Genomic DNA, 17502 nt, shown 5'->3' with positions numbered 1-17502 from the left:
TCTATGGTGATGAACGTATAATTTCTTTAGTCTGGTCCAAAAAAGATCACCAAAAGTCAATGAAGTGAGAAAACTTGGAAGGACAATTCCAATGCACAAATCGCGTAGTTGACTCTTCTTCGGAAAGATGAGAAGTGGGAGGTGCCACAGAAGTAAAGTGAGGGCGCTTCCCTAAAATGTGCCAGTTGTATGGTCTACATGGTTAAGTATATAGGAGAGTGCATATGTAGAGATGGAGACAGGGAAAGAGAGGAGCAAAGTAAATCCTCACTCCAGTAAGTTTTGGCGAGTCTAATATGATGATATTATTTATTTATTAATATATATATTTTTTGTTCTTTATTACAGGCATGGCTTCTGCACAGGCAGACACTTGGAATCACCACAGGCCAACTTATAACAGTGCTGTAAGTTCTCATTTGTAGTGTGGATATATTCTTCTGTATATACAAATTAATAGAAGTCTTATGTTGGGTCTTAACTTTGTATTCATCTGACATAATATTCACAAACCTCAGTTTATTTGGTACAGTAAGAGATCCATTTGGTTAAAATCATTTAGTTGCTCCTCAATTAGCCAATTATAAATTATTTATTTCCAACATGGAAAATTTGCGTCCTACAAATTTATGCATTCGTGTCTTTCATTTTCAAGTCTATACTTCTATGGTTCTTTGTGCAGCATTTGGTGAACTATAGCACATGTGATGAGTCACCTGATATATAAATACAAACAAGTCATTACACGGTGATTGTCCTGGCTCAAACCTGTGAACCCGTAAATTTGAGTCAATTCACTTTTTAAGGTTTAGTAAACCTCTCGCGACACGTTACAACTCTGCTACTGTAACAGGTCATGTTGTCAGGGACCTACTTTTAATGGTTGGATATGATATCACCTGAACGTTGCAAATTGAATGACACCAAAGGAAGCTTTGTAGCAGCAATTTGCACCGAATCTGCAAATGTTCAACTTGCAATAATCCAATAATCTCTTTGTCTTTGAAATCAGTCTTCATTAGGGGCTTGTACGTGATCAAGACAAAATCGAGAAAAGTGTTGAGGGGGAAATTAGATGTTAATTGAATTGAATCGTTGTATGCATTTGTCAATTAGCTCTCCCTTTGAGTGAAGAGAGAGCAGAGAAGGTATATTGGTGTGCTGATTTGCCATCCTATATTATTTATGTAATAAGTTTGCTATTTATTGATTAATCATAAACAAAGAAAATATTGCAACTGGCTGAAAAGTCTTATCTGAGCCATGTAACTAACAGAGCCACCAATTACAGCTTATTTGATTATTGTATGGAATTTACAACGCTGATCGACAGTGTAACCCTCAGCTATGAACAACCTCTTAAACTAAAAGTCTCAGGGAAAGTACTTTACTTTCAACGAAGGAAGTGTTTGATTTTAATGTCTTTTTGATTTTTGTACATTCAGTATATTAGTTTTATGTCATGATACTGCAGCCAAGTATATATTTGAAATGTATATTGAACTACTTAACCCCTAAATTTAGTAAGTTTTAGTAACAATTGCTCCAAATATCAAACACTTTCTCTGTTCATTCTTCTGTTTGACGGTTTACAAGCTAAAAATGCATAAACTTTTTGATATTTTACTTATTGCCACCATATTAGTACTTAATTATATATTAGTTATATACATAGGTGTAGTAGGCGGGGGGGCTGGGGGGCTGCAGCCCCCCAACCGTATTTTTGGGTGAAAATTCGGGCAATATGCTGAGAATTTTTCGGGCACCTACTGAAAGAATAATAATTTGCAGTGTGTTTTTCCTTTTTTTGGGGGGAAAATTCGGCAATATGCTGATAATTTTTCGGGAATCTACTGAAAGAAGAATAATTTGCAATGTGTTTTTCAAGTTTTTTGGTGAAAATTCGGGCAATATGCTGAGAATTTTTTCGGACACCTACTGAAAGAAGAATAATTTGCAATGTGTTTTTCAAGTTTTTTGGTGAAAATTCGGGCAATATGCTGAGAATTTTTTCGGACACCTACTGAAAGAAGAATAAATTGCAATGTGTTTTTCAAGTATTTTGGTGAAAAAAATGTAATTTTCTGACAAATGGCGATGACACCATCTGCAAATTAACAAGGCCCAGAAAGGGTCATTTCCGGCGATCTAGGGAGTATCTTTACTCAAAAAATGTCTGTACGCTCCGCGCCAACCTGTGGTGGCGCTCCGCTTAGATAGTGTCGAAAGTGCCCCTACAGACCATTCTCTCCCCCTGACCAATACCCCTATAGCTCCGCCACTGGCACCTACTGAAAGAAGAAGAATTTGTTATGCGTTTTTCACATTTGGTTAAACTTATATTATTATCATTCTTGTTGTAACGACTTCCCCAATAATTATAACCAATATGGAAGGGTAAAAACACAGAAAATGATTGTATGTTATTGGCATGCGATGTAATAACCAAAGAATGCCTATATGATAAGCACATTGACATGTGGAACGCGCGGAGCGCGCGTAAAACTTTGGTTATATTTTTCGGGCAAGTCGTTACAGCCCCCCCAAATCAAATGAGGCTCCTACGCCTATGGTTATATAGCTGCATCAAATCAAAGGTATGATATTGTTATAAAGACATTGAAATGTTAATATTTCAGACTCCTATGTTTGCAAGAATTCCAGAGTTATACATCAGGACTTCCTTGATAATACCTTTTCTACATGTATGCAGTGAGAAAGTACAATGTAGCTAAGCTTTTGTAGTTTACATGTTGGTGTTACTAATTCTGGTACATGTGTCCCAGGCAACCATTTCATGTAGTGAGGCTCCATGACACTTTACCCTTATATCATTGCCTTGTATGCAGGTTAGACCTTAAAGGTACACACACTTTTACTCTTCTCTTCTCTACAGAGTTACAATGACAGGGGATCTGCGTTTAGCGAATTGCCGAGCAGCTTTTACAATCCCAGCGACTCTTTAATTATGGGTGAGGTTTACTAATTTTGTCTTACCAACTGTCTCACGGTTACAAACCGCGCTGCTCGCCTGGTTTGAGTCCATGAGTTGTTACCTTTGTGGTTGTAATCTGCTTGCAATCTATAGGAAACAATGTTTGCACACCAAAAATGTTTCCCATTGCCAAATGTTGTGTATTGTAGCTTTGCTGCGGAGTGCTGCAGGGTGAAGCTAGAGGTAACAATTACGAGGAGAGCTTATAATTGGTTCCTGAGAAGCTGCAGAGCTAGACCCAGCTGGAGGGCAAACCAAGACAGACCTCTGTAGGCACAGCTTCCTCCTCTACCAAGATTCAGATATAGGCTTGCCTCTTGCTGTGTCCCGACAAATTATTGCCCAAGATCCCAGTGATTAGATGTCTTAGATCTTATAGGCATCCGATAAACTTCCCTTCCTGCTTCTCCTGTGGAAGCCGGCTCTCCAAATTGTTACATTTATTTTGGTAAGCGGCATGCACCATATCACACACTCTCGCCTTAAGAGGTAATAAGTGTTATAACTTCATTAGAAATTGTTATTGTTGCCATAAACCCCTCTTTAAATGAAAACTTCTTAAGAGGATGTCTTTGGTTAAAGAAAACAATTTTTGTCTGCCTCATTGTCGGGGCACCCGATTCTCCCCCTAATAAGTGAAAAATGCTTTATAAGCTTTTGAAATACACTTACACCAACTCTTAAATAGATATGGTTTGAGGTTTAATGTATTTCTTTACCTTGAAAATCCTCCAGAGTTGAGAGAAAAAAAATAAGTAGTATCTGGTCTTTGGTAACAGTCTTTTAATGCTGATTGTGGTACTTAGCAAAAGCATTGCTATGTACTCCTTAACTTCTATTACATTTATTTGTTTTATCTATGAACATACTAGTCTTCGCTATGATGATGCTCTTCTCTGTATCATAATTCATCTTAATTGGGTAATTGTTATATATGGCACTGTTTCAAACATCCTTGTCCCCTCCCCTACCCCTCCCCCCACCTCCTTCTCGCCAAAGCCTTCTTATTCTACGACTCAAAAAGGGTCTAGAAAATGTTTTTTTGTTTCAGATTGCTATTTGTAGGTCGTCCCAATTAAAGTTTTCATTGAATGTTATCAGTTTTAATGTTTAAGAGATGGTGAGACATGTTGAGTATGTAACTTGTAATCCCTAAAGAGATTAATACTCAGCTGAGCAGGGTAATTACTTGCTATCAGCAGGATCAGGAGTTTTGCATCTAGATCTAGCACAAGGAAATAATATAGTCAAGAAAATATAAATAAATAATCCTTTCATTTGAGGGCATGTGTACTAACTATCCTTATAAACATGTTTCTGATATTTTTTTTTTTTTTTTTAGACCAAAATATCTAACATTCATTATTCAGGATAAACAAACTGTCATATCTTGATTTTCTTTGTGCTCAGCCTTTAACACAGGGGGATATACTTTATTTTTAGCTTGTAAAGTTAACATTTTCTTGTAAATTTCTTTCCCAGAAAAGTCTAATTAAGAATATCTTCTTCAAATCAGCCTGTTAAGGACACACGTTTGACTGACTGTTGTAGAGTTAAGCTAACTTAATTATTCCTGAAATGGATTAACATCTAGTCAAGATGTATTTAGCTCAGCGTGAAAGTTTCAGGATATATAAATGAAATCATAATTCATCCAAGATAAACTCATCAAGAAGGCAGAAGAGTCTCCATGACGTAAGCAGTGTCATGCTTCTACAACCTGGCTAGAAATGTGACCCAAAAAACGTGGAAACAGAACAGGTCACAGTGTGACGTCTGTCTTCAGAATTTGTCAAATTAGGCGAAAATCACATTATCGTACTGTGAAAGTTCTAAGTTAACAATTCTCATTGTGAGAATTTGTTGCGAGTATAATGGTTGGTTGAACTAACTTCTATTAACAACTGCAGTATGTATTTTGAAAGTAAAAATATGAACCGAGGTTTGGATTTGTACATTTGATCGATTGATCGTCGCTAAACTACATTCCACAAGATGTTCAAAATGAAGTGGACAAGATGGCGACGTTCCACTACTGTAGGACAGATGTATGTCTAAAGTCTAAGGGCATCCTGAGATGAATATGCTTCATTTTATCTTTCTTGATTACATTGTGATATTTTAGTAGTCCATGAAGCAGACAAAATTTGTGTCATTCCCACTTGGAGAATGAATTCTGATGCAATTCGGAAACAACAGATTTCTGTAGTAGTTCTACTGCAATTTAGCAGTCTTTGGTATAGCTCAGGCTCAATGTTTGCTCAGTGCTTGATATACACACATAGTAGAATTTAGCTGTATTTTGCTCTTTTACCACATTTGAAAGCAATGGTTACAATATAATTGTACCAACCTTGTTAGCAGACTGTGAGACAGACATGGTCAATGTTTTGATTGCATTTGTAACAGCAACATTAGTGTATTTGAAACTGCTGGATATGATATGAAGTATCAGAATATTGCTCTCAGGGTATCTTAGTAAATTCTCTCAAAATCTTCTTCTTTTTTTTGGAGGGGGGGGGGGATAGGGGATCACATCCAATTTAATCAGTATACCATTAACAATTACCAGGTAATGACAGAGACAATGAGTAGAATGTGTAATACTGGCTATGACTTGTGACTATGTAAGCAGTACTGATTGCTAAAGAATGATACTTAACAGTCCAAATCTTCTTTTGGCAGTATTAAGCTCTCTTCATGACTTGAAATAACCTCATGGTTTCGGGCAGTTGTAACCACATTAAATTAATATCAATTTCTAGGGTACCCTGGGGAGTGCCTAACCTAAACATCTCAGGGGCTAAACCAGTGTGGGATCCTAAACCTCTGCAACACTTGGTAGGGCATGAAGTTTCTTAAGGTCAAAGGTCAGGAAGAAGATGGGTTATTCCATAGCATTAAGGTAAAGTTTAGATACCATAGGAACAGAAATTTTTGGTGGGAATTAACGGAAAAAGAAAAAAAATGCCACAAATGTAACTTGAGTATGGTATGACCAGGTATGATGTAGAGATGAAAGTCAGAGGTAAATTTAAACTGATGGTGACTCATAGTTCACATTGTTAATGTGTGGTTGACCTGGCAGAGGATAGAATCAATAACAGAAGAAGATATGGAACCTTTGAAGGGTTGATGCTTAAAGCAACTGGTTGCCTTTAATATAAACTCCTTCTCACTTCCCACAAGATTCATACAAATAAGTAGTGGGTTGATCTTTGCGAACTCAATGAAATATTTTATGTTTTGTCCCCAAAAGTTGAATCAGATGGTAATTTTCCTCACAAGTTCTGTAAAAACAAAAATCAGCCCTGATTATCATATGTAAAATGACAGATGAAGATAGTTACATCAGATATGAAGCAATGATAGGTCTATGTAGTAACATTTAACAGATGTTACACATCAGTTGTGACATTAATCGTATGCAATATACTGCGTGTACAATGCTGTTTGTTTGGCAAGAGAAATTTCACTGTCATAAAGCTTTACAATTATGGTTTGAGGAGAATATCTGCTAGGGTGGAAGTATGACTCTTAGCACCCATGACGATCTCTGACTCTTAGCACACATGGGGAATATGTACTCATTCCATTCACATTAGAAGTTGCAAGTCATACAAAAACATAGCAATACCAAAGGATACCTAATCCATAATTGACTTGGATGAAGAAAAATTGGTCAAAGATTAACATTTTGAGACACCAAAATGAAAAACCAGCAAGATTTTATCAGATGCAAACGTTTCACAAATAGTTGATAGGTAATGGTAAACTTGAGGGTGGTTGATGTGGGAGAGAGCAGTGCAATGGAAATGTGGCATAGCTACATCACAGTGCTCAATTGTACCAAATGTGGTCGCTTAAGTCAATGAGAAAGTGCATCTATTAAATTATAGACCTGTTCAGATAAGTATAAGGATCGGTAAATGACCAAACCAGTAAGGTTAGGAGTTTTATTTTCATGAATGAAGATCTACTTGGATATAGCTGTTAGTTAACATACCCTGTCTGTGTTTACACATAGAGGTGACAGTGCTCATTTGTGTGTGTCTGGTTTGTTTATCTTAATACTACTTAATTCCAGGTGCATGTAGTTTTTTAACATACTATTTTTAATTTTATTTCTTTGTCCTTTCAGGTAAAAATAAGGAATTATACTCAAGTAGTGCATATCCATCAATGTCTCGGGATCCCAGTCACTTAACACAGGTAAGACCTCTCATGAATGTCACAGGTAATGTCTCTCATGAATGTTACCATCAATCATAAACATGGCCAGTGGTGGAGAGCTTGTACTACTGGATCCTTTTGTCAATTGACCACGAATCTATTATGAAGTTTGAAAAAGGATAAAGTTAAGAAGTTGATGATGGCGTGGTAAATTTAATTGGTGACATTGCTCTGCTGTGTTTTGTGGGGTATTACAAGAACTTTGTGCAAGCAGGGAGTGGATAAGTAAGATCTCCATGGTGTGAGAGTATCAGACAATTACTACTTGGGAGGCAATTGAGGGGTTCCTTTTTTGTACATCTGTGATCTTAGCTAAATCAGTGATAACTTTCATCAAAGTTGTGTTCAACCAGATCTACTTTTGATTCAATGATGGGATTTCTTTCTGTGACACTCTTTAAGGAAAGGTTAGCTCAAGGATTCCAAATGGGAAAACAAATTCTCTACTTGAGGAAACCTCTGCTCTATAACAGACAGGTTGAAACAAACAATGTAAAAAAGGTGTTGGCAGACATTTGCATTGTGTTGATTGGTTGAAGATGTAGATATAGTCTCAAGTACTTTTGAATTTTTGTTGAGAGAGGAGCTCAGAAGCTCTGTGATGTGATGATTTGTACGCATGTGTATGAATGTATGTTACACTTTGGGTTCTAAACATGATACTGTGATATGATGATTTGTATGTGTATGAGAAGCTCTGTGATGTGATGATTTGTATACATGTGTATGAGTGTATGTTACACATGATTATACAGTGAATGATTCATGATGTTCATGTCTGCCGTGAATCAACCTTATGGGTGATCAAAACCCTGTTATATATGGTGTGGGTCAAATGTCATACATGGGATCATCACAAGTCATACCTTTTATACATGATAACTGCCAAAGTAATTAAAAGCTTGGAAGAAGGTCATACTTGATACTGCATGTTGATTCAACAAAGCAAGGACCAGAACCGTCTGATATTAAGGTGATCAAAGGACATTTATAGGTTAACTTGAGGTCAATGCCCGATAACTGCAGTGAAGAGTCAAAGCGTGTGTGAACCTTCAGAACCACCGTAATGAGTACATCAACCCTATTGTTTTCTGTGGAGGTCAAAGGTCAAAGTCTAAAACCTTTCAATGTGCTAGCTTCTAAAAAAAAACTTGAAGGAACTAATTGATGATCAGGTCAACATGACTTTAAAATGTAGCTAAGGGACCTGCTGATCACTTCAAGTCAACATTGGTCAAAAGTTGGAAATATTTTGGTCAAAAATTGAAAATATTTTGTGCACTGCTAGTCTGTAAGGATCTCTAAGTCTGTTGGTTACATTGCTGCAGTGCTTTACAATAGTATTAGACAGACTGACATGATCAATGAAATTCTCCCCATTATCACCTTTGACCTTTGTGTTTTGGTTAACGTAGAGGCCTGTTCGTTGCATGTCTCTGAGTGTTAACTATGCTATTTCTATATGCTTTTCTATCTCACAAAATTTTCCACTCAATTTATTTGTTAAGGAATAACCCAAAGATGTCTATTTGTGTGTATTCCATATCTAATAATATTAACAACACTGACCTTTGTAAGAATATCACAACTCATGCAAAGGTCATAATCTGACCTGGTTCTGGGCTAGTGCAGGAATAAGATGGTTACTACATGGAAATTATGCCTGTAAAAGTTATTTATTTTGAGCAGGTCCCTCTCAGTGCTGTTATTCTGTATAATCATACCTATAATGCATTTTTTAAACATAAAGTGGCTAACCACTAAGCACCCATGGGTAGTATTATTTATCAGCTGTGTGTTATTTCCTGACAGTCTTGTGAGAGAGATTGTAAAACTGAACTTGCCTTGTTGGTGTAACTAGGCTTCCTCAGACTACTTGGTGTAACCTCTGCTGGCCGAGGCTGTTCTTTTTTGCTTTTCCACTGGAGGTCTTTGGCTCATTAATTGACTAAACAGATGTAGTCAGAGCAAGTAGTTCAATCAACTATTTCTATGGAAGGTTGATTTGTCTAGAATTAATTCCAAACCAATCAAATGCTGCTGGTAGTATCGCATCAGTGCGGTTGTGAGATGTGGCTTCCTCCTTCCAGCATCGCTGACACATATGATCTGCCATGCTGCCATGATGCTAACCTAGATGTGAACCTGTTTAATGTTGTTACCAGGTTGCATCGGTTAAGGTCGACACCATACCTATAAATGCCACTCAACCCTTGTTACTGGATGTACAGTACTACTACTAATAGTAACAACAGTACAGAGAAAATTGTCCTAAAGAAAATCAGCTTGGAAAGTGATCAGTAACTAAATTAGAACTACATTAATTAGCAAAGTTTTAGATGCAGGAAACCTGTTTGACAAAATGTGTTCTGTGTCTTTTTATTACAATATCTATGTTGTAAAATAATAATGTGGAACAGAATACCTTTAGCTACATTAATGTTGTATCTATTTAGCCCGTCTACCATGCATCTTATATTAGCAATACTGAGCATAGGCCTCACCCTAACTTTTCAATGCAGTTCATGTATGTTGCCAAGGTGATTTTTGTATATGTCTGCCTAGTAAAGGTCTGTGATTACCTATATTTTCACAGTGACTCCTATCTGTTAGAAGAGTAAAACAGAAATTAGTCAAATCAGTAATAGTTTACCTTATGTTGTGACATGGGAGCACTTCAGAGTTGAAAGGTTAACTTTCTATGAGCCATAAAATTCCTGACTTGGTCCTTTTTAATTGGTTTTGTTTCTCATACTTGACAAATCTACCAAGACTTTTCTCTCCTTATAAACTCTTTTGTTCAATTCTCAAACAAACATTCCAAGGAATTTCTCTGTTTATTTGGGGTTCATGCTTGAATCTTAATAAAGTTTGGTGTTCATTTTGATATTTTTCTTGTTGCTAAGGTAACCACAGCAAAGTTCCTAGTTATAGTGTAAGTCATTGGTGATTTGTCTTTGTTATGTCAGATTCATATTCACCGTCTATCCAGTGAAACCACCTTCTAGCCATCTCTGATTTGTATAAATTTTGGTATTTGGTACACTGTATAACAACTGTGTTATCATCCCAAAGCTGATTTCCCAGTTACTTGTGTACATTTGGAGCAACATTAAAACATGGTTGGTGTTTAATGAATGTTTGACAGATTATGTTAAATACATATTACTTTCTAAATACACTTTGTAAACCATATATGGTGTAGGCGGATGCAAAAATGTGTATAAACTTAGAAGTCGGCTAACATAAAAAGCACTGTTGCAGAACAGACAGTCCAGCAGTAGTCCAGGGTGTCTATGTGTCGAAGGTTGTGTATGTAAAGGTCATACCTAGGTACGAGAATGTTAACCATGTTGTGTTGAACAAACTGTGAGATGATTGAACACACTCCATGCTAATTTATTTACGCTCAGCTTAAAGCAATGTAAAACTGTGCTGAAAGTTGTACACTAATCCAACAAGACATTGTTTAATATAAATTTGCATATTCAGTACTTTTTAATGTAAATCTGAATATTCAATACATTTCAAGAAATGTTGGCTATTTGAGCTGAAAATGATGCTATGGCAAGACTGACATGCAATTCTGATCTAACATCAGAATTTCTATGGCTTTACCATTTATATTGCCCCCTCAATATTCTACAAATTGTTGATGTGTTCACTGTAATATGCCATGTATGTTATATATGTTCCTATGAAGAAGTTAATTAACTTGTTCACCCTCTCTGTGCAGGAGTTCTGTGGAAAACTGGTTAGCAATAGTCATTCAAGGTTTTTTTGCTTTCTGCAAATAATATTGCTAGTGTTACACAAAAAATGATTGTTTGTTGTGGAACATTTGTTATGTATGGCTGGTGACGTATTAACATACATGTACAACATGCATACAATTAGGATGGTGTCTAATTCTCTGCGAAGGACATTAATACTGTAGGATGCAACAGGGATTTGGGAAATAAAAAACAAACAGTACGAATATATTAAGCAGCATATCATAGTGGTGGCTGGTACTGTTGCAACCAAAGCATTTTATTGTATTGTGGCAATTATTTCTGAGATGGAGATGGTTTCTGCACATAATGTTTCACCTCTAGTTTTAGTAAAATTCAAGTTTTTGTAGCATCTATTATACATGTCTTTGTTCAAAACTGCCTGGTTTCTGGATCAATATAGAACAGTGGATATAAGCATAGTTGAAAGTTACAATGACAAAGAAACAATCCAATAAAGAGGGAGGGGGCGGTGGCAGGGGGTGGAGGGATTTTAAAGCAAGGTGAGAGCAATAATATTGATAGCTTTTGACAGCACCTTGGACCGTGGGAAATAATTACTGATCATGATCCTGCTATCTGAGCCTCCTTCCCATGGAGCTATCATCAACGGAAATATTATCTGCCTACAAATGGGGAGGCCTTAATATCTGTCAAGAGAGAAAAAATGTAAGGAAAGATGCCAAAAAATCCCAGTTAGTAGCATTGATATTTCAAAACTATCATCCTAGGAGAGATGTCAGGAAAGTTCAAATTTTACAGTGGTTGTTGCGGCCCCAAAGGAGAGAGAATTCACTCTTGTTCTGGTTAGAAACGAAGGCAGGCAGGCAGGCGGTGGATTGGAGCAATCAGAAGTAGAAAAAGAGGATAACGACCCTTGCTCTGGGAGTTGAGCTAGTCTCCACTCACCAGGATTTGTTTGTGTAGCGTAGTGAATCAGCACCTTGTTTCTATCAGCTTTGACGTATTTAGAGGGATCACTCTTGTGATTCAAATTTCCTCATGAAATACTGTCTTTAGAAGAGTCAACTCTCAAGAAATTTGATTGGCAAAGCTTGTGAAAAAAGAATAAATTTTTGATTGGAATTTTGTAATGGATAAGGTATATTAGACTCCATCTATCAGATAACTTCTAAAAAAAAAAATTTTTTTTTTCTCTCTCTCTCTCTCTGTTCGGTTTTCTTCTCCTTTGTGAAGAGCCGATGGGTTTGTTGGCAAACTAGGGAAGGATAAACACAGTTGGTTTAGAAAGGAGTAAGAAAGACCAATTAATATTTCACACTTTTATGATGACAGTTTAAGTTGAGTAAAGTTGAAGGTGTGAGTAAATTTATTTTAGAGTAAAGCATTTGATTGAAGCTTTTGTATAATCTAAATAAGTAGTACAGTAATATTGTTGACATGGAGTGACAAATTTGTTTATTTTGTTTTGAGACATTGTTTGACCCACTTCAACCAAAATGACAGTCTGAATCTTAAGATTACACAGGTGGGATAGTTTAACTCAAAATTTTTGTGGACACAAGAAAAACTTGCTGAAATGGGAAAGTTTGTCTATCCAGATTTCTAAATATTTGTTTACTATTCACGATTGCCATTAGTTACTAAATGGGCAATTATGTTGAAAGGGATGGATTTTTTTTTATTTTTATGAAGAAAAGAAATGTTTTAAGGGTTTATTGTGTGAGATGGTTTTAACAGTACCTGGATATTTTATTTGAATTGCTATTCCAGATACCTGGAATTCATCATGGTTTGGTATTAAGTCACAGGGTACTTTCATAGGTTTGCATGTTGGTAGGTTACATTTATGTAGCATGGAATGTACATTATTGATAGCACTGCAAAACTGACGTGGAAATCAACCATTTCAGAAATTCTCAATGAAAAGAGGTAAAAGTAAACAGAAGAAGAGGTTTCATTTCATTGCACATATCATATGAATATTAATGAGTAGATAGGGAGAAACTAAAAATGTTCCCAACTTTAAAAAAATCTGACCAAGACTAGATTAGGTCTTATGTGGACTGTTAATTATCAATAAGGAGCAGCCCAAGTTGTTGTAGTCGACTGGGTCTATTAGTTAGATTGAGGGCCGGCCAGGTGTCCAGCTATGTGTGAATATTACATGGCTTTATCGGAAGGGCACAAAGTATAAACTATACCTTACAAGATGCAGAGCTACAAATTGACTTCAGTAGAGGTATACAATTGTATCAACAGCTTGCAAGTCTTTCTTATGGCCTTTCCTGTTGATGTGTATGGAATGATAATCAATTGATTTTAAGTGCTCACCTTATCTGTACTGGCTGGTGATACTAAAAAAGTGCCATCTCCCTAACTTTCTCTTTTTTAATATCTGTTTTCACATTAACAATTAATGGTACAATCCATCTTTTCCTAACTGTACTTTGCCAGGCAGTAAATGACAATTTTTGTAACACAGCAAACTCAACCAGCTTCTATAACCAATGCCATTTCATTTAACGTTATTGGGAGTAATCCATCCTACCGTCAGAAATTAGTCAAGTCAACCATTTTGGCACATTTATGGAAGGGTTTTATCTGAAAAAGCGAGGGTAATAAAATATCAAGGTTTCTCTTTTTGTGTCATTCAATTAGCTTGAATTATTAAGTGCGATTGTGGAATTTTATTAGAAATAGTTGATGCTATGAGCTCTTGTAATCTGGATTGCTTACAGATACATGTAATAATTAATATGGTTAGTACATATTGCTGAATGGATCCATCCTTGTAGATGGTTTTGTATTTTACTACATTCGCAATTGCTGTATAGTGTTCAAAACCTTTTGGTGTCTGTTTAGGACGGAGTCCTCTACTTGTCATTACTTGTCTGTCAATTACATTATTCTTTTCAATTATGTAACAAATGTGTAGCTTCCTTGATCTTGAATCATATGTAATACGACCACAAAAAAAAAAAAAAAAAAATGAAAATTGAAAAGCACCAACAAATGTGAATGAGCTGAAATTTTCAATAAATCAAGTTTAAGTTTCAAAACTTTATTCCATTCTTTGTAGAAAAGAATTGATACTACTGGTTTCTCTTTCAGCCAAATTTCTCCCCCCTCACCCCCCCTCCCTTTTCTTCCAGTGTACCATTCATGGCTTTCAACAGACATTGTGTGTATGTTTTGTTGTTGTCTGACTCATTGTTCATGTCATTTATCGTACGCTTAGTTACTTTTTGCAGACGGTTACAATCGAAGGATTTTCTTATAAAAGCATCGATTATGACTGATTCAAATTAAAAGAATCTTTTTCTACAGAAAAAGCAGAGACCGTGCAAATACAGACCGATTAATGTAAACATGAAAACGAGTACCCTTTGCTAGTGGCCTTTAAAATGTTTTAACGTGGAGCAGTAACCTTCTTGGCAGCGAGTGTTATCTTAAATCTGTTTTTGTAATCACAAGCTCTCATTTTGTGTCATTTATATTCATTGGCTGTGACTGAGGGGGCAGTACTCAAATGTTAAGTTTTCAAGTGTCATACATTTGGGATGCAGGTGTTCTGCAGATGGACTCGTCCACCAAACAGAGGCATCAGGTGCAACGATGATGATGTTTTATATGTCTGTTTGCTACCTGGAGTCATTGCTGACGACCTGCTCTATATATAGACACAGAAAAAGTCAAGTTGCGTGCAATCCAGCCATTTATTCTCTGGCTTAAAGCTGATATCATAGCTATGTTCCACATCATGTTTATTGAAAAACCACATAGAGTAGTATTGTTTCATAATGGGGCAACATTTGCATCGAGTGTTACCTCACTGCTGGATATCTTACGATTATTAATAATCTCAGTGAAGCTTCCTAATTTGTTGCTGTTAGCAATTGATTATCTGATTTCAAATTTCAGATGTCTCATATCATGTTTTAGAAGTCCTGTTTATTCTCTTCTTTGTAAAAGTATGAATTATTTATTATTTCTACTTACCAAAGTGATCCATTTTGGCACAGACTACACCTTTCACGAGTCAAAGCTTTTTCATTCTTTGTTGATGTTTTTCTATTCACTTTTGCCACTCTAATGGCTCTTCATTTGTGGTTACTTTACTCTGAACATTCCATTAAGTTATTCAGAGATGGGTGGTGAATGTCTCTGTTAACAAAAGTGTTAATCAATCAAGGTTTGAATGAATTAAGTTCTTTTGTGAATTAAGATAAGGTGAACAAACCCAAATCACCCACAAAACGAAAAAGAAGAAAAAAATGAAGGGAGTGGGGGGGGGGGTTGTCAAATGGATGCAAAGGGTTGTTGCATTGGTATCCTTAAAATTTAATAGCAATATTTCAAAAAATGCACTTTCCAAGGTTGTGTAATCTGTGTCAGTGTTAACCTGTGATTGCATACAGTGTCCGTAGAAAAGAGGCTGATATAGATCATATTTGATCTGTGCAGGCTAGAGTCATTTCAATATAAACGAACCAAAGCATTAAATGTCTTAAATGGTTACATGCATCATCTGAAATATTACATTCTGCTAGTCTTTAGTAGCACAAGGTATCAAAGCAAGGCCTTGTTTCAATGAAAGTTTCAAGGACAGTTTCTGTACTATGAAGGGAATTGCTTCTTTTTGTCTCCACTTTGTAGTGCCTGTCATGTGAAAGCAAACTTTCTAGGGACCAGGGTTTACACAGGGAGATTGTAAAGTAGTTATTATATTGTGTAATTAAGTCACTCTTGGTATTAGTGGTGACTAAGTATCTAACATTCGCTATGTAATGAATACCAGTAACCTGTACACAATGATCCATCCTTTATATTTATGCGATACGGCTGTGTAGCAAATGCTGTCCGTTGTAGATTTTGATTGAAGCGCGCAGTCTGTAAATACTGGTGTGTGTGTGTGTGTGATTATCAGAGTGGCTTGGTGGGTTTAATATGGATGTTTACATGTATGTAAGCAGGGGTCTATGCTAGTATTATTATGATCAAATTGTTTGACTTTATCCAGGTACAGAAACTTCTTGAAACCTCATATCAACAAAGCAATAAACATTGATCTGACCCCAAGGCACATTGGTTTCCACCTGAAGAACATTTCCAACATTCCAGTGTGTATCAGAATGGAGCAGCGATATAAAACAATTAAAGTATGATATCTGGTGGAAAATGTCACGTTTGGAGGTCATCAGTTAGACATACAGAGCTATAAACTTGTACTTAACCTTTTGTTGTTCGTTGATGGTGTGTATCACACCACTGATAACAAGAAACATGGATGTGACATGAATGTGACAGGTAGTTAGTTAGCATCTCAAGAAACATAACTAGAGGAACTTTCCTACAAAGAATTGCAAGAAATTAATTTTCAACAGTTCACTTCTCTTTCAAAGTTGAGAGTCAGACTCCCATATATTAGATATTCCTTATTGAATAGAACATTTCCAATGGATCAAAAAATCCGCCCTTGAGTGGGTTCTCTTTAAGAAAGACAACATCTAGGTGAAAAACCTGTGTTATGTGAACACAACATTTGGGCTGCTCCTTAAAGGGGGAAGGGGAAGAATAACACAGGGTGGGGTGGGAGAAGGGTAAGATTAACCCACTTCCCACCTCTCTTGATGAGGCAATAATTTAAACATTTCAAACTTGATTGTCTTAATCTACTGTGTCACCTGTTTGAATAGTTTCTGAAGAGACCGTTAGTACTGATCATTGGCCTCTGATGCACATTTCATGGTTATTTGCGATGTTAACATTTCCAGTCTCGAAGCATGTAAATACAGAGGTTAGTTATACCTCACTGTGACACATATGCTAACATCTTTAGCATAGTATTCATTTGTTAGCAAAGAGAAATTTGAAGAGATAACATTTTCTTGTCAGATGAACAATAGAATAGATGTGGTCAATCATTTCATGGATGATTCAGTGGGGATATTATTTTATTTACATATTTTTTATAGGTTGTGCTAAATATGAGCAGTTTTGAAACATGTTTGGTATCCTTCAATACATGATTTTTTTCAAAGAATTTTCAGATTCTCACTTGCACAAGTAGGTGAGAGTTGAGGTTTTGTCTAAGAGCTTAATGCCAGAGTAACTGTGGATATTATCTTAGCAGTATTAAAAGAAGGTAGCAAATATGGGAAGTCCCGTCACTCTCATGACCAGAAGTTTCTACTCAGTTCCCAAGTAGGAGTCACAACTCTGAATTAGAACCAATTTGCTAGCCCAAGGCCTAGTAACCATCCAGTTTAAGTAATTCCAACGCCTTCCTCTCTTGTAATTTAACTATATCTTGTAAAATAATAAAAATCAGGATTTTTCATGACTAAAAGTATGTTATTTTGTTGTCATAACACAAATTGCAATGTACTTTCCTTATCTTGGAGGGTAGAGGTGTGTATATCATCCTAAGCAGGTGTGCAGAGATACAGAGCCAGAATCAAGAATATTGGGTTACCATAACAACTGTCGGCTCTGCCAGGTAACACAGGTGACCACAAACAGGTGCTAACAGTCTAT

General features: G+C 36.3%; 1 protein-coding gene across 6 annotated transcripts in view; it reads left to right on the top strand.

Moving 5' to 3' along the window:
* LOC139966070 (transcription factor 12-like) overlaps positions 1–17502 on the top strand; it is a 139419-nt gene that overhangs the window by 52566 nt on the left and 69351 nt on the right. For all 6 annotated transcript variants that reach the window (XM_071968730.1, XM_071968731.1, XM_071968729.1 and 3 more), the window contains exons 4-6: positions 349–407; positions 2897–2972; positions 7137–7207. In XM_071968730.1, coding sequence (XP_071824831.1) covers positions 349–407; positions 2897–2972; positions 7137–7207 — 206 coding nt within the window. The remainder of the gene's footprint in view (positions 1–348; positions 408–2896; positions 2973–7136; positions 7208–17502) is intronic.

This window comes from Apostichopus japonicus, chromosome 4, assembly GCF_037975245.1.
Source record: "Apostichopus japonicus isolate 1M-3 chromosome 4, ASM3797524v1, whole genome shotgun sequence".
Classification (NCBI taxonomy): domain Eukaryota; kingdom Metazoa; phylum Echinodermata; class Holothuroidea; order Aspidochirotida; family Stichopodidae; genus Apostichopus; species Apostichopus japonicus.
This window is presented reverse-complemented; position numbering and strand designations above follow the sequence as displayed.